General features: G+C 41.6%; 1 protein-coding gene across 3 annotated transcripts in view; it reads left to right on the top strand.

Moving 5' to 3' along the window:
- The window catches only part of IFT140 (intraflagellar transport 140), an 83,215-nt gene that overhangs the window by 18,369 nt on the left and 43,636 nt on the right, over positions 1 to 21,210 (top strand). For all 3 annotated transcript variants that reach the window (XM_063171353.1, XM_063171354.1, XM_063171355.1), the window contains 11 exons: positions 89 to 195; positions 1,339 to 1,487; positions 8,530 to 8,733; positions 9,134 to 9,206; positions 10,331 to 10,422; positions 11,218 to 11,345; positions 12,841 to 12,958; positions 13,390 to 13,517; positions 17,132 to 17,279; positions 18,836 to 18,967; positions 20,832 to 21,028. In XM_063171353.1, the coding sequence (XP_063027423.1) occupies positions 89 to 195; positions 1,339 to 1,487; positions 8,530 to 8,733; positions 9,134 to 9,206; positions 10,331 to 10,422; positions 11,218 to 11,345; positions 12,841 to 12,958; positions 13,390 to 13,517; positions 17,132 to 17,279; positions 18,836 to 18,967; positions 20,832 to 21,028 (1,476 nt within the window). The remainder of the gene's footprint in view (positions 1 to 88; positions 196 to 1,338; positions 1,488 to 8,529; positions 8,734 to 9,133; positions 9,207 to 10,330; positions 10,423 to 11,217; positions 11,346 to 12,840; positions 12,959 to 13,389; positions 13,518 to 17,131; positions 17,280 to 18,835; positions 18,968 to 20,831; positions 21,029 to 21,210) is intronic.

Genomic DNA, 21,210 nt, shown 5'->3' with positions numbered 1-21,210 from the left:
AATGCCATGTACAGCATCCTATTGACTGGGTTTGGCAAGACACTTGGAATGAAAAGCATTTTTAACACTCTTGTTTTGTGTGCCTTAGGTTCTGGGATTTGGATCAAGATGAGAACTATGTGCTCTCCCTAGATATGCAATTTGGCTTTGAGGGGGGAGAATGTATTAACTGTGTCTCTTACTGCAGTGCTAAAGGTGAGAAATAACGTGGCAGCTGTGATCTCTGGTGCCAGACCTTGTCAAACCTCAGCCTTCCATGCCCTGTAATAATTTCAGTATGTTTGTCTTGTGACTGAGGATCTCAGTGGTAGTATGTGATATTGAAGATTTTAGTTTGGATCAGAAATATGCCTTGAAAGGTGCAGGGAAATAATTCAATACTCTTAGACTCACTGTGGAGCTGTCTTGTGGCATATGAGCTGGATTCCCTTTGACACCAGTACCCCTGGAGTGCCCCTAATGAGCTCCAACATGTTTTGGGCATTCCGTCTACAAGGCTGCACTGCAGCTAATGCAGAATAGAGCTTAGTGAGAATAGAGCTTATGTATTGTGTATGTGCCTGGTCCTTACAACAGATCCTTTCTACAGACCTGCTCCTGGGCACCACCTTGTTTGCTAGCGTAGGCACAGCTGATATCTGCTGCAGTGCTTTTCAGTGGTTGGTTGCCCAAAGTGACTACAAAACTAGCTATTTAAAAATAAACACAAGCCTTTGGAGGAATGGCTGAGACTGGGGGGTGCATGCATGGAGCAGCTTCCTCATGAGAGGCGGATCTGACCTCTGGTTTTTGTGAGCAGTGACAGGACCCAAGGGAACAGCCATAGCTGTGTCCAGCCAGGGGAGGGTTAGACTGCATCAAAAGTTTCTCCCCCCAGAGGGAAGGCACTGAGCAGGAAGTGAGGACCCCAAGGCTGCCAGAGGTAAAGAAGTTTTTGGACAACACTCTCAGGCACATATTGGGATTGCTGGTACTGTCCTGTGCAGGGCCAGGAGCTGGATTGGATGACCCTTAGGGACTCTTCCAGCTCTGGATATTCAATAGTTCTGTATTTTAAGAAAAGGTTAAAATGAAGTAATTGATGCATTTAAAAAATCACTTCATCTGGTAGCTTAGATGAAGTGCACCTTACCATGTGGAACTTCTCCCATTGTTTCTTCAGAAGAGTTCTCCAGTGCAGGACTAGGATGTTGGTTTGCAGTGAGGAGAGAAATGCTGCTGCTAGGAAGTGACTTCTCAGTACCCAAGAACCAGAGCTTGCTGCCTGTTATGTTGTGTAATGTGGGTTTGTTTTTCTGAAGCCCAAGATGAAATGCCTGAAATGTTTGTGAATGGCAGGTATCTTGGCAGCTGGAACCAGCAAGGGGAGAGTAGCAATGTGGAAGAAAGCAGCAGGATCTCATCAGAGCACATGGGCTTCAGAAGGCAAGGAGAAGTGGAAGTTCCAGGCATCTACAGAACTTGAAGGAAATGTCACTCAGATAAAGGTAAAAAAGGAAAGAGCCTCCTTGAATGTTAGTGGACTCCACAAACCTTAGATGAAAAGACCATCTTTGTGAAACCAGTGAACATGATCTCTATCATATGGGTATGTGTTCCAGCAGAGGCTGGTCCTCCTTCAGAAGTAGGAGGAAAACCCCTGAGAATTAAGTAACTTTTAAAATTGGATGGGCAGAAATACTCCCTGTTTGTAGCTAGTCTCTCCATCATATGGCTCGCTGGCAAAACCTTTGGATTCAGCTCCCTGAAATTATTTTCTGGGAAAAAAAGGATTATCAGGAATGTCAATTTTACTTAAATTTATTAAAAAGACAAGAAAATCTGACTAAATGAATTATTTTATTAGTTAATGGTTTTTTTCTATTGTCACTTTTTCAGTGTAAAGTTTCATCTCACTGGTAGTTGTGAAAATAAAAATATATATTTACAACCAAATATTCTTTGGTGAGATGTGCCATCTAGAAAGGAATACTATATATTTTAACATATTGTCTGTTAAATGTCGGGATGCGGCATTTTTATTTATTTGGAATATTTTGTCACAATGAGGTTAAATATTGTCATTCTATGCCTAATAGCATTTTGATATGCTCAGAAGAGAAATGCTGAGTGTAACAATCATAAATTTAAATTGAAAAAGTTTTATATTAATGAACAGCTTTTTTTTTTGCCACCAGCATTCTGCTAAAAAGGCAAAGCTTGTGTTTTAGGTTCTCCAACATCTTTGGTTGTTGGGTTTTATACCATATTATTAGGTTTTTTCAATTTTTGAGTGTTTCTGTTATACTTTACATCATTCTGTTGCTGTGCTTCATATGTGAGAACAATTCCCATTATTTTTATAAGGAAAGAAAATCAAATATATCTGGTGACTTTCAAGAGAAAGTAATTTTATATTTGCTATTATTCTGTTTTCTCATAAGAGTGGAAAGTATTTTAAAAGCAATGGTATTCGCTTGCTCTGTGTTGGTATGGAGTGAGGGTCTGTAACACCATTCTACTTACAAAGTTAAAACAGAAGTGCTGTGAAAATGGAGAATCCAAGTGTTTTATTAACAAGCTTCAGTAACAAAATATCCAGGATATAGGAAATAAAGTGTTCTGTAAGTATCTTGTACATCTCCTAATAGACACAGGTGATTGTGTCAGCTTTCCCATTCAAGCCTTTTCCAGGTAACAGGATATGGAGCACTGTCCAGAAATAGCACATCCCCTGCAGCCCCTGTAACTACACTGAAGGGGAAATTGGTCATTGGGCTTTTTTATTGTTTTTTGTTTCTTCTGTTTTTTGGTTTGTTTTTTTATTTTTTTTTCTAGTAAAGAACTGTTATTCCTTTTCCCGTATTTTTTTCTTGGAAGCTCTGTATTTTTGAACTTATAATAATTTGGAGGGAGGGGGCCAGCTTTCCATTTCAGGAAGGTTCCTGCCTTCCTTGGCAAACATATATCTTTTAAACCAGGACGTTAATTGGTGACCAATGTGGGGCTCAAGGGCATTGAGAGGAAAGGGTGAAAAGAGAATACTAATTCTTGAGTAACCCATTTGTGTCCTGGATGTAGAAACCTTGTTGGGCAGCACCGTGTGGTCTAGCCTACCCTGGTTTGGTTGGCATGTGATCATGGCTATGTTTTTCCTGTTTGCAGGTCATTTGTTCAAACATGGGTCCTATAACTTAGGCCATTGTGGCTGTTACCCTGTTTGTAGAATGGTTCAATAAGGTGAGGAATTCAGTGCTCTTAAACTTCTTCTGAAATGTGGGCACAAGGCTATATAACTATCATACATGAGGTCTGGATCTTTGAGATTTCCTTAATAATGCTACCTATTGAGAGGAAGCAACACAGGAGGGAGTTTTCTCCCAACCCTTCACCCACTTCTTTGGGCCTACAACAGCAGCTTCTGAAGAGTTAAATTTCCCTTAGAAGTTAAAGATATTTTCTTTTAATGTTTTTATTCAGTGAGGTCCATTCACCATTCAGAGACAGAGTGAGGTTACCTTGTGTAGTTGCCTCAAAACCTGCCACAGAGTTTGGGGACACTGTCCAGCAAAACCACTGCAGTCAGAGGTAAAGGTGGATAGCACAGTAGTGAAACAAACAGATGTTACAAATGTCCAGGTTCCAGCTAAACCACAGGGGCAGCCACAGCCAGCAGCAGCATCGGCCCTTTGCAGTGAGGAAGGATAAACCAATTAGGTGTGCCCAGCTCATGATGATGCAGAACCAGGGCCCTCAAAGCCAGCAGAGGAGCCTGAGATCATCACTGAGTCCCTGTTGCTTGACAGTCTCTGCAGTCTGTGAAAAGACATTACGTGATTAGGGGGTGAGGCTTTTTTGGCTTGGTTGATTGAAGTTTGGGACGTTACACGTACAGGCATGCAACTTGATGGTACCAAAACAAGACTTTAGGGACATTGGCCAAGGGTGTGGCCATTGAGCAGGCGTTTGTGAGGGAGTCAGGACCCCTTTCTTTCTGGGAGTGGCTTCTAGCAAATGTAAGAGAGATTTGTTTACAGGGTCAGACTGCAGGAGCACCATCATAAAAAGCCATGCAAGACCATGGAGGAAGGATCCAATGCCTGAGAGAAATGGCAGTGTTGGAGATACTTCTTGGGAGGAATGGACAACATGATAATGACCCTAACGAGGTCAGGTGCACAGTGCAAATGTGGTGGAGTCTGGCACATCAGGGGCCATGTGAATACTCCAGTTTAATGGCAAACATGCATCTCAGGGGCAACCAAGAGACAATGGGCTCTGTAGCAAGCAAACTTAGGAACTACGAGAGTAGGGTCCACGACCCACATCTCTGCTGTAGAGACATTGGTTGAGTCTCAAGGATGATAATAAGAAATTCAGGGAGAGATGCTTACCTGTAGCACCAGTGCAAATCAGAGTCCTTGAAGTCATAGTCAGATGCCCTCCAGAGAGAGACAGAGGGTATGCTTTACAAACTGACTTAAGATATTTCCTACTCAACCATGAAGAGGACATGAGATGGTGGGACAGGAAACCTGTGTCCTGGCACCCTGAATACAAGAACTGAAGGAGAAAGGAAAAGGGAAGTCAATGAGAGTGAGTGCGGTGCCAGTTTCCCATGGGCAAGTATCTGACCTGCTGGAAGGTACCTCCCATATGTATTCACAAGGACTGGTATTAGAGGGGTCCTGCCTCTAGCCAGGTAGGGGCACCAGGGGACCACCATGTCTACTGGACTATGTGGATATGATGGCCTGGCACGCAAAACCCACAAGAGTACAAGGCTTTAGTTGACACTGGTGCTCAATGTATGTTAATGCCACCAGGATGTGTGGGGTCAGAAACAGTCTCCATTTCTGATGTTACAGGGGGTTCTCAAGAGCTGAGGTTGTTGGAAGCTGAAGTGAGCTTGACTGGGAACGACTGGCAGAAGCACCCCATTGTAACTGACCCAGATACCCCACGTATTCTGGGCATTGACTGCATTAAGAATGGATACTTTAAAGACACAAGAGGACATTGATGGGCTTTTGGAATTGCTGCTGTGGAGACAGAAAGAACTAAGCAGCTAAACACATTGCCTGGACTCAGAAAATTCTTCTGTGGTTAGGACTTTTGAAGGTAGCAAAGCAAGTACCAATTACCACCTCCACAGTGCATCACCAGCAGTATCAAAAAATCAAGATGCCATGATACCCATTCACAAGATGGTCCATGAGCTGGAGAGCCAAGGAGTGTTCAGCAAGGCCCACTTGCCCTTTGGCTCCATTGGGCCTGTGTGGAAGTCTGATGGGGAATGGAGATTGATAGTGGACTATTGTGGCTTGAATGAAGTTACACCATCACTGAGTGTTGCTGTGCTGGTCATGCTGGAGCTCCAGTATGAGCTGGAGTCCAAGGCAGCAAAGTGGTACGCCGCTATAGACATTGCTAATGTGTTTTTCTTCATTCCTCTGGCAGCAGAGGGCAGGCCTTAGTTTGTCTTCACATGGAGGGGTGTGCAGTACACCTGGAACTGACTGCCCAGAGGTGGAAACACAGCCCCATCATCTGCCATGGACTGATTCAGGCTGCTCTGGAGAAGGATGAGACTCCTGAACATCTGTAATACGTTGATGACATCATCACACGTGGCAACAAGGCAGCAGAATTCTTTGAGAAAGGAGAAAAGATCATCCAGATTCTCTTGAAAGCTGATTTTGTCATCCAAAAGACTAAGGTCAAAGGACCTGCTCGAGAGATCCAGTTCCTAGGGATGAAGTGACAATACGGATGGCGCGATACACACCGAGGTCATCAACAAGATCACAGCAATGTCTCCACTGACCAGCCAGAAGGAAATGCAAGCTTTCCTAGGTGGCATAAGTTTCTCCAGAATTTGCATCCTGGGGTACAGTCAGTTTGTGAGCCCTCTTTACCTGGTCACCCACAAGAAGAACAGTTTCCACTGGGGCCCTGAACAGCAGCAAGCCTTTGCACAGATCAAGCAGGAAATCGCTCATGCATAGCCCTTGGCCCAGTCAGGACAGGACCAGAGGTGAAGAACATGCTCCACTCTGCAGCTGGATACAGTGGCTTGTCCTGGAGCCTTTGGCAGAAGGTGCCTGGGGAGACTCTGGGCCAGCCACTGGGATTCTGAAGCCAAAGTTACAGGGGGTCCAAAGCCAACTACACCCCAAGAGAGGAGATCCTGTTAGCCTGTGAAGGAGTTCAGACTGCCTCAGAGGTGATTGGCACGGAGGCACAACTTCTCCTGCTACCCTGACTACTAGCGCTGACTGGTGGATGTTAAAATAAAAGGTTCCCTCTACCCATCACGCCATTGATGCTACGTGAAGTCAATTGCCTTGCTTATACAGTGTGCCTGTATTGGAAACCCAGATCACCCTGGGATCTTGGAAATAATTATGAATTGGCCTCAAGGTGAGGATTTTGTTCTGACAGATGAAGAGCAGAAATAGGTGATGTAAGCCGAGGAAACTCCACCATACAATCAACTGCCAACTGAGAAACAAGCTACACTCTTTTCAGTAATGATTCCTGTCACATTGCAGGAATGAACTGAAAATGGAGCCCCATGTGATAAGTTACAGAAGGTACCAAAGGAGAAGGTAGGTCAAGCCAGTTTGTGCAACTCAAAGGCCCTGGACATTGCTGAATGAGAGAAGTGGCCAAAGAATTACTTTTATACTGACTTTTGGGGATTGACATATGCTCCATGGGGGTGGCTGGACAGATGGAGAAAGATCAACTGGTAGTGTAGAGGAAAACCAGTTGGGACTTGTTGAAGAGTGGCAAGACATTGCCATTTGAGTGGAGAAGCTATCTGTGAAAGTGTGTCATGTGGATACCCATGTCCCCAAGTATCAGGCTAATGAGGAAGTGGAAAATGAACAGGTGGATCAGGCTGCAGAAATTGAGATGTCACATATAGATTTGGACTCACAACTCAAGGGAGAGCTGTTCCTAGCTGGATGGACCACGATGCCTCAGGCTGTCAGGGCAGAGGTGCCACCTATAAGGGGCATGAGACTCAGAAGTGGATCTAACTGTGGACAGCATCTCCCAGGTAATCCATGGTAGTGGAATGTGCACTGCCATCAAACAGGCCAAGCAGGTGAAGCCCCTGTGGTATGGTAGGTGGTGATCCAGTATAAGTATGGGGAGGCAGAACAATTACATCACACTGCCTCAAACCTGCCAGGGCAAGAGCTACATGCTCACAACGGTAGAAGGCACCACTGGATGGTTGGAAACCTACCCTGTGCCTCACACTACTGCCTGAAACACCATCCTGGGTCTTGAAAAGCAGGTCCTTTAGAGGCATGGTACCTCTGAGAGGATTGAGTCAGACAATGGGACTCATTTCAAGAACTTTTTATTAAACACCTGGGCTAGAGAACATGGTATTTAGTGGGCATACCACATTCCTTACCCTGCAGCGTCTCCTGGGGAAATTGAGCACTGCAATGGACTGCTAAAAACAACATTGAAGACAACATGAGGTAGGACCTTCATGCAGTGGGATCTGCCCTGAGCAAAGGCTACAGGGTTAGTTAACACAGACGTTCCACTAAGCGAGCTGGCCCTGCCCCATCTGAACCCCTGTGTACCGCAGATGGTGATAAGATTCTAGTGGTACATATGAGAGGTATGTTAGGAAAGACTTATTTGGATGAATTCTGCCCTAAGCAAAGACAAAGACATTTGTCAGGTTGTCTTTGCTCAGGGACGTGGTTGCACTTACTAGGTGGTGCAGAAACATAACATATACCTCAAAGGGACCTTGTTTTGGGGTGAACTGTCTGACGTTGTACCTGTATCCATATCTGCATGTATATATGTATATAATTAGGATAATGCATGAATGTCTATAGTTAAAAAGTGTAAGTTCAGTGTAACATGTTGGTATGGGAAAAAAATTTGGGGTGGATAATGTTGGGGGTTAGGTTTTCTCAAAGGAATTGCTTCCCATTTGTTGTCTTCCTGAGGCTGCCGTTAGCCCTGGGGAGGTCAGGGCTCACCTCGGAGCATCCCCTGGAGCCACGGGGGAGCCGCTGCCGACCCTCTGCCTCGCCCCATGGCGCCCCCCACTGGATGGGGTCATAACTGCAGCCAAGGGGAAATTGCTTGACTGGTGGGAAAACTTATGGGTTTTTTTCTTTGTTGTTTTTTGTTTGTTCTGTTTTATAGATATATATTTTCTAGTAAAGAACTGTTATTCCTTTTCCCATATTTTTTCCTGGAAGCCCTGTGTTTGTGAAGTTAATAATTTGGAGGGAGGGTGCCATCTTTCTGTTCCAGGAAGGTTCCTGCCTTCCTTGGCAGACACATGTCTTTTAAACCAGTACACTGGATAGCAAGCATAATAGTTTGAATCTGTCATATTTCCCAGTCATTCCCTATAGTTTGTATTTAGATAGTAGGACTTTGCATATATATGAAAATATTTATTCTGTCCTTTCCCATGTTACTTCTCTTGTGACGCTGCTGTGACAATTCAAGACTAGAGATAAAATTGTGTGGTTTTTCTTTTCCCATTATATACAGTGGGGGTCCCGAAAAAACCTGCTGGCAGTGAACAACATCAGCTCTGTGGTGATCCTCAGTGAGCAGGCCATGTTGGCACACTTTCATCAGCAGGTGGCCGTGGTACAGGTGTCTCCCAGCCTCTTCAATGTGACGATCTTCAGCACAGGAGCCACTCACAGCCTTCGTGTTGACATGAATGCTAGTGGAGTCTTTGCTACTCAGGTTAATTGGTTTGGGGTTTTTTTGTTGTTGTTTTTTATTTGCCTAATCAGTAGCCTGGTTAGGTTTATCAAGACCAAACTTCCTAAGTCTTTAAGATAAGTATTTTTTTTTAATATTCATCATAGTGTGTTATGAAGGTATTGTTGCAGCAGTAGCAATGGTGCTGCAGTGGAGCTGGTTTTTTCTAAGATAGAACAGGGACTCAGAAATGCTCTAAGGTGCTCACCAGAACCCAGAGAACCTCTGGGTTGCTAAAAGCCTCCCAACCCAATGTCCAGAGGAACTAGTAACTGGTGGCTATTGTAGGGGAGTTCTTGCCATGTTACTGCATGAATTCCTGCATGCTTCCAGAAGGAACTAAAAATATATGTTTATTTGGTGTTTTGTTTGTTTGTTTTAGGATGCTGTAGTATTCTGGAATGGGAAACAAGTGGCTGTCTTTGAGTGCTCAGGAGATACCTTTAGAAGTGCAGGTAGGACTTAAAACATTGGTCAGAGTCTGAATGCTTCTTTTCTTCCAGAGTTATACATTCATTCATGGTAGCTGATGCACTGTAAGCATGGAATCAAAGAATGGTTTGGGTTGGAAGGGACTTCAAAGCACATCTTGTTCCAACCCCCCTGTCATGGGCCGGGACACCTTCTTCTGGACTGGAAAAACCCTCAGGGCTAGAGAAAGCATTTATATGATGTAGCTAAATTACATTATAGAGGGCCTTGCACAAAACACCATGTGAGGCTAGAACAACTTCTTTTTATAATTTTTAAGTAAACCATTGATTTGATCAAGAAGACCAATTTTTTCCTGCTTTTGTAGCTGTCGGTCCTGTTGCTTTTACAGATAAGACATGGCAATGACTATTGAACGCTTTTCCACTTTGCTTGAGAGAAAGTGTAATCAAAGGGTCTGGGAAAGAGGCTTCGTGTCCCAGCTCTTAAGAGAAGTTATCCCATAAATTACTCTGTACAGTGCCAAGTAGAGTAAATTAGGTTTTTAAATGATTAATTCTCCCTAAATATTTCTGCCTCGAGAAATAAGTGGTGTAGAATTCCATCAATTCCATCCTAAATCTTGAGATTTGTCTTTTAAGAATCATTAAGTGTTTTCTGCTTGTCTATATTTACTGATATATTTTATAACTTTTCCATGCTGAATCATTGCTTTATTACCACTGAGGTCCTAACAGTCTACACCACTTCTGAAGTTATTGCAGAGCCACTGTTCTGGCAGAGATTCTGTTATCTCTCTTCAGTAGCAGTTCACTGAAGGGAAAAGTGAATTCTCTTACCAGAACCTCACACTGCACTTTTTTTTTTCTTTCTTTCCCTCCCTGTATCAACTCCTTGCCCTTCCTTTCTCACTTGTTTCCATGGACAGAGTGTACCAACACCTGTTTATAATGGGAACCCCAGCTTTTAAATGTAGTGGCAGTATGGAAGAAGGCTAAAACACCAAGGAGCTGGGATTCAATAGTGACTGACAGATTGAAAAAGAGATTTGGTGCAAGATAGTGGAAATTGTGTGCTATATGTTACTTGTTTTTTCTTTTTACAGAACATATTTATCGTAACGATGACTTTGTTGTGATTGTTTCAGGCTCTTTCCTTTGTGACTCTCCAGTTCTGTGTGTTCATGGAGAAAATCTGTACACAGTGGAGCCATATCGGATCCAGGTCCGCACCTGGCAGGTAAGGACTGAGAAAACCGTGAAGGGCTAAAAAGACCTTGTTGTTTTCAAAGATTGGTGTTAGAGCTTAAAAGTAATGTGCATGATCTTCCTAAGTCTATTAACTTTTCCTTGTCATAATATAATACTCAAAATATATTTTGAGTATTTCAGCAGAAAGATCTTTGACATTTTGTGTTCTTTTAAAAGTCTGCCTCTCTGAACACTACTGCAGTGTAACTAATAAGTATTTATAGACTTTAAGACGATCTAAATTGCATGCAGGTTGAGATACATATATACTTTCAGGAAGATGACAGTACTGAATATTCTCACAAGATAATGAAAAATATCACTTGCACATTTTGTGTGAACATTTGCAGCCTCTGCTAGTCTATGAGAACCAAAAAGAGCAATCTATTTATCAGAGTTCTGTGATACATAATTTTATTTAGGAAGCAAATATTTTATTTTAGAATGGATGTGATTCATCACATAAATATAATGTATTTATTTTTACAGCTATATATTTAAGGACCTTCAGGGACTTGATATTTCTGTATGTCTTTCACTTGGTAAAGGTTGTGTTACTAAAGAGGAAATTATTGCAGAAGGATGCCTTTAAATTTAGACTTTTTTTGAGGTTATGTACATACCTGAAACCCAGATTGAATTTGTGTGTATGTTTCTCCAATTTGCTTGGAGTGATTAATCTAACAGAGAAGTTCAGCAATTTGTGACTCAACTTGGTGACAAAATAAGTCCCTTCTAGTGAGGCCGTGGCCACACAAACCTGGTGTTACACATTTCTTGCCAGGGCACAGTTAAACAGCTGCTCGTGTTCTCTGAAGCAGAGGGGAATCCGTGCCTCCTGGATGTCTGTGGGAATTTCCTGGCTGTGGGAACTGATTTGGCTCACTTGAAAATCTTTGATCTCTCACGCAGGTATTAATAAGGCTTTAAAAATAATCTGTTTGTAGTTAAGTGTGTATTTTGTGGGGAATCTTTAGCTGGTTTTGATTTGATGAAAAGCAGCAGTCCCTTTGAATCTTGAGACAATACATGCAGCTTCGTGAACTGATGGCGTATTTCCAAAGCAAGGGAGGAACCATGGAATTATTAGGCAAGTCATGGATTGATGAGGATGATGATTATTATTTTAAAAAGAGGATACCATGAGGGATATTTGAGTGCATTTTAAAGTGTGTGGAGAATTTATGGATGATCGAGCTAAGGATGTCCCATTTCTTTTGGTATCTTGAACAAGACTTGAATCTCAAAAGAGCTGAAATAAAGCCAGGTCTTGTATTTCCTCATAAATCAGGAAACTTGTTGCAATGAGTCTATGGAGAAAGTGAACCTAGAACTGTGGAGACTGTTCTTTCTCTTGTTTAGGTTAAGGAGTTTACCTGACTTTGTTCAAAGGTTGCTGTACTCTCATACTGACGAACATGAAAAAGATACTGCCATGACGTTCATTTTGAAAATGTAGCTGCTGATGACAAATATAATTTTGAAAAGCTTAAAAACCTGAAGAGTGAAACAGATTCTGTTCTTCTTTGCGTGCTGTCACCAGAGGAATGCTAAAATCTAGTTAGTTGCCATCTGGAAACTACTTGGGTTGAGATCACACACATTCCACCTGGGACAGTTTGAAGGTTATTAGATTTGGGCAGGTTGTAACTAGCATAAATATTGTATTATGATGTTTGATAGTGAGAAAAAATAGATTTACTTATGCATGCTATGATAAATTTTTGCACTTGGTACTGAAAATACCCTTTCTCAAATTATGACACTTTAATTTCAGGGCACTGTAATTGGCTGAGAACAAATGTTATTTTTATAGAATCAAACATGTTTTTTTCATGAGATTGTATTATAGCTCTAAATTGCTGTCACTTCAAATTACTGTCACTTTTTGCTGCATTCTTTTGTTTCATGAGATTTTTCCTCTTTGTTGCTGACTGATTTCTGGGTTTTTATCTATAACAGCAATAAAATCCTTTTGAGATAATAAAATATATAAATGTGCCCTGCTAATGACATTTCTTTACTTCTGCTGCACTCTGTGTTTTCCATACATAGAACTTTTATGTGAATGGACTCTATTCCAAATTCATGGTACTGTTCAGGTTATTTCTGTAGGAAAATTAGGCCTCTGAATTGAGAATTATCTTCAGATGTTCTTGCTGTATAGCCATGTTTTGGGAATCCTGTAGAAACACTGACATTTATTCTTGCTGATTCATTGAGAAAGAGTGTCTGTTAACTTAGTCCTGAAAGAAAGGCAGTGGCAGCAATCCTCTGGAGAGGAAGTGGGAGTCTGGGGCAGTTGTGTCATATAGTCAAAATAGTTTGTTTTTAAAAGTCTTACCCATAATTTGCTAAATTGCCAGTGGCTTGCCACCATGTAATTGAAGTTTATTCCTTCCCACAGAGAGGCAAAAGTGCACTGCAACAGCAAGAGTTTATCCAAGCTGCTTCCTGGCCATGGAGACATTTTGTCTGTGAAGTGCAATGCTAATGGCAGCAAAGTCAGCATCCTTGTCAGCAGGGTGAGGCACAGCTCTTCACTCAGTGTCTGGAACTTTTCCACTGGTTCATAGGCTGGTGTGGGTCAAGATTACTGAGGACGCAAGAATCACTTCTCAGAAATAAACCTGCCTGGTCCAGGCGGTGAATTGAGTCATATAATGAAGTGTCATGTCCCAGCATTATTTAAGATCTCTTAAGGCTTTGTTCTGTGTTGAAATTCAGAAAAGGAATATTTTAGTTACAAAAGCTGCTTTGTAGCATTTTAAAAGAAATCCAAGGCTGGCTTGTTGGAATAGAAAAAGAACCAGAAATTTTCTGGTATTTCTTAGTAAGAATGACCTCATGTGATTACTAAGAAAGAAAGCTGAGGGCATGAAGCATATGGGATAAACTTACCTAATTCTTCTTTTTGACTGCATGCTCCAGCACCCTTTGTTTTCCTTTCTTGTAGGTGGATGGGAACATTGATTCCAAGATCTGTTTCTATGATGTTGAAATGGACCAAGTTACGCTCTTTGATTTCAAGGCTGAACAGGGAGATGGTAGAGAGAACCTTTCTGCTGGACAAAGCATTGGCAAGTAAGGAGCTTTTGCTTCAAGAAGCATTAATGGTGGATTTAAGATGGAAATCTGCCATGTTGAGACAAGCACACCCTGATTCTGACATTCCTCTGTCTTGGGAAGGAGTTTGTATGAATTTAATTATTTATTTCTAAAGAACTAATTAACACGGAATTGTACGTCCATCAAGCTGCATCCCTATCTATTCCAATAATCTGAGCTAGGGAATGCCATGGTTTGACATTGGCCAAACGCGAGGCAGCCATTCGCTTACCCTTGTCTTTAAAGTTGGGCAGAGAGGAGGGAAGAAAAAAAGGAATTAACAGAGGGTTCATGAGTTGAGATAAGGACTGGGAGAAGAACACTCTTAAGGGCAAAATGGGTTTAAATTTAAAGGTATAAAGTATATTTATTATTAACAGAGTCAGAGGAGGATCATGAGAAGTAAAATAAGCCCTTAAAACAGCTCTTTTCCCATGGTGCTGGTGCTATTGCACACCTCTCTTCACGTAGGGCAGCAGGAGGGGGAAGCTGCCCCTGCCTTTCTGCCTGTGGTGCTGCTGGCCAGGGGTGGCCAGGCAGGCAAGGCTCACCTTGGGCTGTGCCAGCATGGTGGCCACCCTGGCGCCTCCCCACTCCAGGGGGAAAACTGCATGTGCTCTGTTCTGATTCTGTCCTTAAACACGTTATCACAGAGGCATTACCAACCTCTCTAATTGGGCCAGCAGCATGTCCATCTTCAGAGCCATCAGAGATTGGCTCTGTCAGATATGGTGGAAGCTTCTAGCAGCTTCTCACAGAAGCTACCCCTGAGGTGCATGCCCTGCCCTGCAGCCAGTCACCAGGCTATGCCATACCAACACACCCGAAAGCAAGCTCAAAATAAGCAGTAGGTAGTTCTTCAGCCAACATGCAGCTGAGCCAAGGAACTCCTTGCAAAGTCAGTAGAGAAGATGAAGGAAGTGCTTATGGAGGTACTGGACAAATTCATAGAAGAGAAATTCAGGGGGAGCTACTAGCACTTTGGAAGCCATATCAGGCTAGAGATCTCTGAGGAGAGAATGATTTGGTGTTGGGGGTTTTATACAGAGTTATTACATGATTGGACTCAGGATCCAGATCTTTAAATTTAAAAAAAATCTTGGAAAGCTACCCTTCCTTGAAGACTTTACATAATAGGGAACTGAGAAGAGGACATTCTGAAGATCCTTGTAGGAATAAAGGTATTTTTAAAATATAATAAAAATTGAGTTTGTGTGTGTAAAAACTCATGACATGTCTTTAGAGCTGATGCCTTTCTGTCCGTGCAAACTGTGCTTGTAGGAAGTGCATTAGAAATCCTAGGAGCACAATGCAGTGAAGTGGGAATGCTTGTGAAAGTATGGTATAATATTAGAGTACAAATTCCCATTTGATTTTACAATAATTTTTCTGACTGTATTTTTCTTAAGAGAAACCAACATTGGAACAGGTGGATTACTTTTTTAGCTACTATCAGCTATGGGTATTACTAGCAAAGAAAAGGAATTACTCTCCTTACCTCTGAAAGCCAGAAGAAACTACCCAGCTCATCAAAAACTAAGGCAAATGCAAATCTGGGGCCTTACATCCTGGTTAGTTAGGAGTAGTGTTGTCAAGAGTTAAGTGAGGAAGTTGTTTCCAAGTGCAGTATCTTGTGTAGCCCAACAGAAGCCAACCCAAGCCAGGAATGCTGTTTTACTGTTTGAGGGTTAAGTACTGTCTGTGTGAATAATCCATTTATCTGTGCATCCTTTTGAAGCATCTTCAAACTCAGCAGAAAGTGATAATAATCTACACCTCTTCTGCTTCTCTTCCCACCTCCTGAGGCAAAATCTAAACACTCCCAGGTTTTTTTACACAAATTCTTTTTTTGATTTGCAATTTACTGATTTTGAATTCCATGGCAGGGAGAGGACTTACGCCATTTCTGCACCTCTTTGAATGTCTCTTTCAATTTGCCCTCTAGCCCTACTCCAATCCTCCCCACAACTTTCACCTTTCAGTGGTGACAGCAAGTGAGGAAATACTTAAATGGTGTCTTTGGTTTTTCTTTTAAATAATTTGACATTTTTTTAGAAGAATGAATACTAAGCCATTGCTAAAATAGTGTCATTCTGTATGTCTGGAGTCTTGACATAGCTGGCACTGAAGTAGTATTGAAATGCCCAAAGGAGGCAGTAAGATGTTATTATTTTAACTGCTGACAGAGACTGGCTTTCCCAAGTGTTCTGGTTCAGGGCAAATTTGGGAGAGAACCCCCAAAGGGTCTGCTGTAGAAAAGCAGATTCAACTGGCCCTTCTCCCCCACTGGTTTGGGAGAAAATACCTCCTTGGAGAAAAGTGGAAAAACCTGTTTATTAAACAATAAAACCTAAGCAATATTACACAATAAAACCCCTTGTTGCTCCAAAAGAGATGACAAACTGAGAAAGCCCCTCCCTGGGTTGCAGTTCAGCTCGCTCAGGCTCTGATCAGTCCCTCTGGTGCTGGAAATTTCGGGGGCCAGGCCCGGCCCGGTGGGCCACAGGTGCAGCTGCCAGTGCTCTGCTGGGTGTTCAGTCCAGAGCAGTTTCAAAAGGTCCAAAGAAAAGGGAAAAAAGAAAAAAACCCACGGTCCAGGGAACTTCTTTGCCTCAGCTAGCTAAAACTAACTAAAAGCAAAGGAGAGCTCTGTCCCGCTGTCTGTTCATCCACAGACAACACAGTCAGGAGCAGGAATGTGGAGGAGTGAGTGCAGTGTCTGAAAACAAACTGCAGTTTCTTCTCTCCCCCCTTCACTGTCTGCAACAAGTCTTAAAGGTGCAAAACTTATTATTCAGCATAAACAGAACAAGACTACTGGGGATAAAAGCATCATATAGTCAACCCAGGACACCAAGGCTGCAGGGGAAGTCCTTGTGCTGTTCCACAGTGCCTTAGAATTCTTGACATGCAGTAGTCAGGTGGTGGTTGATCTCTTCTCCCAGGTAACAATCGATAGGATGAGAGGAAATGGCCTCAAGTTGTGCCAGTAAAGATTTAGATTGGGTATTAGGGAAAATTTCTTCAGGTGGAAAATTGTCAGGCGCTGGAACAGGCTGGCCATGGCAATGGTGGGAACGCTTCCTTCCTGGGAAGTGTTCAAAAAGTGTACGAATGTGGCACTCTGGGACATGGTTTAGGGTCAGTGTGGTGGTGCTGCTGGGTGCGTGGTTGGGCTTGGTGATTTTAGAGGGCTCTTCCAATCTTAATGATTCCATGGTTTGAAGACAGAGCTGAGGTAACCCCTGTGTTACAGCAGCAGGCACTGAGGTAGATGTTCAAGGGTTTCTGTAGGAGCTGCAATCCCAGGGCAGGCAGATTTTGAGTACCTGTTTTTATAGGTGGTACCAACTTTTTTTCTACCGAAATGCTTTATGTCCTGTCACCACTCTCAGTGTAACAAACCAAACTAGAAGTGTCCTTGCCATGTGTAAAATGTTAGGAGTCAGGAAAATGTATCTGGTTAATGTTCTAATACAGACTATAAATAACTGAGAATGATCCCTTGGCTTTATTTACACTCATGCAATGACTGGGCTGGAATTACTTTGTCTCCCTTTCTACATTTTTTTTTTTTTGTCTCTTGGTAGGTTTGTAGTGGAGTATCCAGAGTTGCACAGTCACATCCCTGCTTGCCATTTCTGGGACCAGAGTGAACCAAGACTTTTTGTATGTGAAGTAATTCCTGAAACAGGCCTCCAACCTCCAGACCAAAAGAAAATCCAGGCTGAGGGCAAAGTATGGTCTTTTTTATTTGTTTTATCTTGTTTTACATGGAGTTCTCCCTGTCCAAGTAGTAAATCCTTTGTGCTTCATTAAAGATGTAGGAGTGGGTAGTACATATTACTACATGCAAAAATGAGTAGTGACCCCTGTGTTTGCTGTCTGTGCTTTGGGCAGTCCCTCTATGGCAGCTCTCTGACTTGGGCCAAGCTTGCATACAGTGAAGAAGAAAAAAAGGGGATTTCTTTAGCTGTGATAGAATTTTGGGAACGACCATAATGCAAGCTTCTGTCTGGACTGCAGTTTTTCAGGTGACGTTATTGGGTGGATGGATAATCTAGAAGTTTGTAACTTAAAAAATTGCTAATCTTGAGTACACTTAAGCAGCAAGAATTAACTTGATAGATTAACAGGGACACTACTGTTAAGGTGAACAGAGAAATATGCTCTTCTACCCAGTCCCTCCTACCTTCTGCTTTTCTAGAGAGATATTGTGCATTTTTATGGACTTCCCAAATTATCTGTTATGGTCCTTTTTACATTAGAAAAAGATTTCATTTTTATTCATCAACAATTATCTAATGAAAAATTTCTTTCATCATACAAACAATTCTTCCTTTCTTCTCCTGCTCTTCTACTTGTAGTGCTCCTTACCACTTTGTTTGTACAGGACTGCCTATCCTGCATAAACATTGCGTTGATTTGACACATCCATTTTAACTTCAAGTTTTTTTATTTGTGCCTTATTTTAACTAATCTTATAAAATTAGATATAGAAAGCTCTTTTTGTCTTTTGTTGGTTAAAATCAACCATGAAGAATCATGAAAAGATCAAAGTAAAAAGGAGAAATCGGACAGGGATGTTTCAAAAGGCCTGGCTAGGGTCTTCTAGCAAAGATAAGAACAATTGAACCTAATATTACTCAAGTAAAAAACTTAAAAATGCTTGGCTTCTAAGTAAAGTTGAAAAAAAAGATATAAAAGGAATGCAACTTTTTGCCCCTTATTCAACAAAACATTTTACTGTCTGCTTATGCCTTAGTAAATGACAAGTCTGATTAACTTCTGCTGGAAATAAATGTTATTTTGACTCAGGTCAATACTTAAACTGTTAGAGGAACTATTTTTGCATGGATGACATATCTCCTGGGAACTCAAAGCAGCCAGTGAGCTGATAAACTTAAAATGGGAATAATAAAGTGTTTTTTTAAAAAATAGTTTTTAAGGCCCCTTCCAACCAAACCCATTCTGTGATTCTCTTATTCTGTGATTCTGTTTCTTTGCCCTGAGCCAGATCTCTCAGAGAGATGCCTGAAGCAGCCATCTGTGCCAGGGGCTTTTCTCTTTCTGGTGGGTGAAGCTGGTTGCAGAGGTGGAGCAGTCTGGAATGCAGAGCAAGGTGCTGCTGCTTGCTGCAGGGAGGAAGAGTGTGGCTCTGCCCTCTCAGCAGCTGTGTCTGAATGTAGAGGTCATGCTATTGTCAAGAGAAGCTTCTGCCAAGTGAATATGGAAAATAAAAATAAAAAGAAGGACATTGCAGCATAAAAATAGTGCTTCGTTTCCCTTTCCAGATGGATGTTTGGATTATATCATTCTTCAGCACTGAAGAGCATGGCCTCTTGCTGCAGGACAGCTTTCCATTGCCTTCATCCTACCAACTTCTTCTTGGCATAGAGGTGCCACATTATTACTTTGCAAAAAAGGTGAGGTAATCTCTAAGAATTCTTTCCCTCCCAAAAATTCAGACTTTCCACTGTACAGGGATCAAATTTAACCAAATTGAGTCTGGGGTAGGTAGAGCTATTCCAATGGCAGGGGATGCATCACATGTAGAAATGGCATAAAGATAATTCTGATGCAGATGAACTTGACAGAATTGTGGAATTTGTAGTGAGATGGCTTTTTATGGGTATTGTAAACTGAATGTGATGTACAAGTGTACAAGAAACAGGAATTACCAGGTAATGCAATTGAAAAAGGGATGTGGAAAAAACTCTGCTTTATCTGGTCACTGTGTTTATTGCAAGTACAAGAGGGGTGTGTGTGTGAGATTTATTTAGGCCATATGACAGGACATTTCATACTGGCTTTGGCAGAAGCATCCTACTTCCTTGCAGGAATACCTAAGGGAGCAAAATAGTCATCTTGCACCATCAACAAGTGCCTGTGTGCTGCAAATGCCAAGAGCGCAGGCTCTAAATTCTAAAACTTGATTTCAATCCAAAATTGTTTGCATCTCAGGTAAATAATACCCTACATAATTCCGTGCATACTAGGTGAGCTGCAGCCTTTCACCTACAAACTGGTTTCTGGTGAAGTTCTGACCTGAGTTTCCTGGTGCTTCTGAGGATGAGGATTGCTCTGTTCCTGTCTTGTAGGGGGAGTGCAACAGAGCCCATTTACTATACTAATGTATTTAGTTTTGTAAAATCTACAGGAAATTAATATTAAGGAGATTTTCTAATCTCTACTTGTGTAGTTTGGGAGCACTGTTAGACAGGGAGAATGTATCTACTTATTTTGTTCAGATTCAGAACAGCACTTTGCAATTCATTTTCTTCAAAGCACTGTCTGTTGTCAGTCTTCCTGTGCAGACTGAGCTTTTAGTGTTATACTGTGTTTTGCTTTCCTTTTTCCTTTAAATTTAAGGATCAAATGTGATATGCTGCATTTTCCAATCTTTCCTTTTAACATTTCTCCATCATTTCTCATGCTATTTTACTTTGATATTGTTTCTTTTTTTTTTTGACTTTGTATGGATTGTTGCTGCCATTAGTTGTGTTTTCGAAGGGGATGTATCTATAAACCTGTAAGTATCTGCACTGCTTTGGTGCTCTTCCTTCATCCTCTGCTCCTCTCTTGCTTCCATTTTCTTGGTAGGCGGTTGTCTCTTTCTGATGATGTCACTTTTTACATAACTTGTATTCATTTGGGAAACCTAATTTAGTAAAAGAGCAGAGTCTGCTGTAAATACAGTAAATCAAGTTGATACAAGCCTTGTTGACCAGGTTTCATTCCAGGGTTTCTCCTTATTCACCATAATGTCTTTACTGTCTTGGTTCCAAAAATTCCTCAAGTTCTAGTCAAACAGATTTGCACTTTTGATTTCTGTCTTCTACTTTACCCAGGACTTCCATTGTATTATAATATAATACAACTTTTATTAGCTTCTGTATGCCTTAAAATTTAGTTATCTTACGTAACTATCCGATTAGGGTAGAGTGTACATGGACTTTGGCATCCTTCATGACTCAGATGATCTTCCTCTGTGCCTGGCTTGGGAAAGTTTCCTTGTTACGCTCCAGACAGATCATTTGACATTGAGGATTGAGACTTTATTGGTTTTCTGCATAATGATTGATATTGATATTCTATGATATTCCATATTTTGTGACATTTTCTAGAAAGCTCTGAAACTTCGCGACTATTGATGCTATTGATTATGGTCCTGCAGATATAAAAAACTTAGACTGCAGTGGGAATAATACAATTAATTCAATTCATTCCATGTACAAAGGAGTAAGTTTCAACCTGCTTGATACGTATGTGACAACCGTCTCCTTTTAGCTGGGAGAAGCTGAGAAGGGAGCATCAGAGTCTGGCTCAGGAACAGTCTCTCAGATGGCTGCAAGAAGACCCATGAGAGATTTCACTGGACTGGGAGACTGTGATAAGACCACTCAGGATGCCATGCTGAACTTCAGCTACTATCTCACTGCTGGAGACATGGACGAGGCCTTCAAATCCATCAAGCTGATAAAAAGGTATCAGAACTATTTGCATCTATTTCTTCATAGGTGCAGTTTATTTTTGTTAAAAGTTTGTATGAAGTGTAAATCCTCCTAGATTTTCCTTACCTTTTCCCTCTCTGATTTCATTCTCCCTTTCATTTTCAACCAGATGAAACATCTTTATCTCACAGATATTCTAAGCATTCTCTGCTCAT

This window comes from Melospiza melodia, chromosome 18, assembly GCF_035770615.1.
Source record: "Melospiza melodia melodia isolate bMelMel2 chromosome 18, bMelMel2.pri, whole genome shotgun sequence".
Taxonomy (NCBI): domain Eukaryota; kingdom Metazoa; phylum Chordata; class Aves; order Passeriformes; family Passerellidae; genus Melospiza; species Melospiza melodia.
The sequence above is the reverse complement of the archived record's forward strand: the minus strand, read 5'-3'. Positions and strand labels throughout refer to the sequence as shown.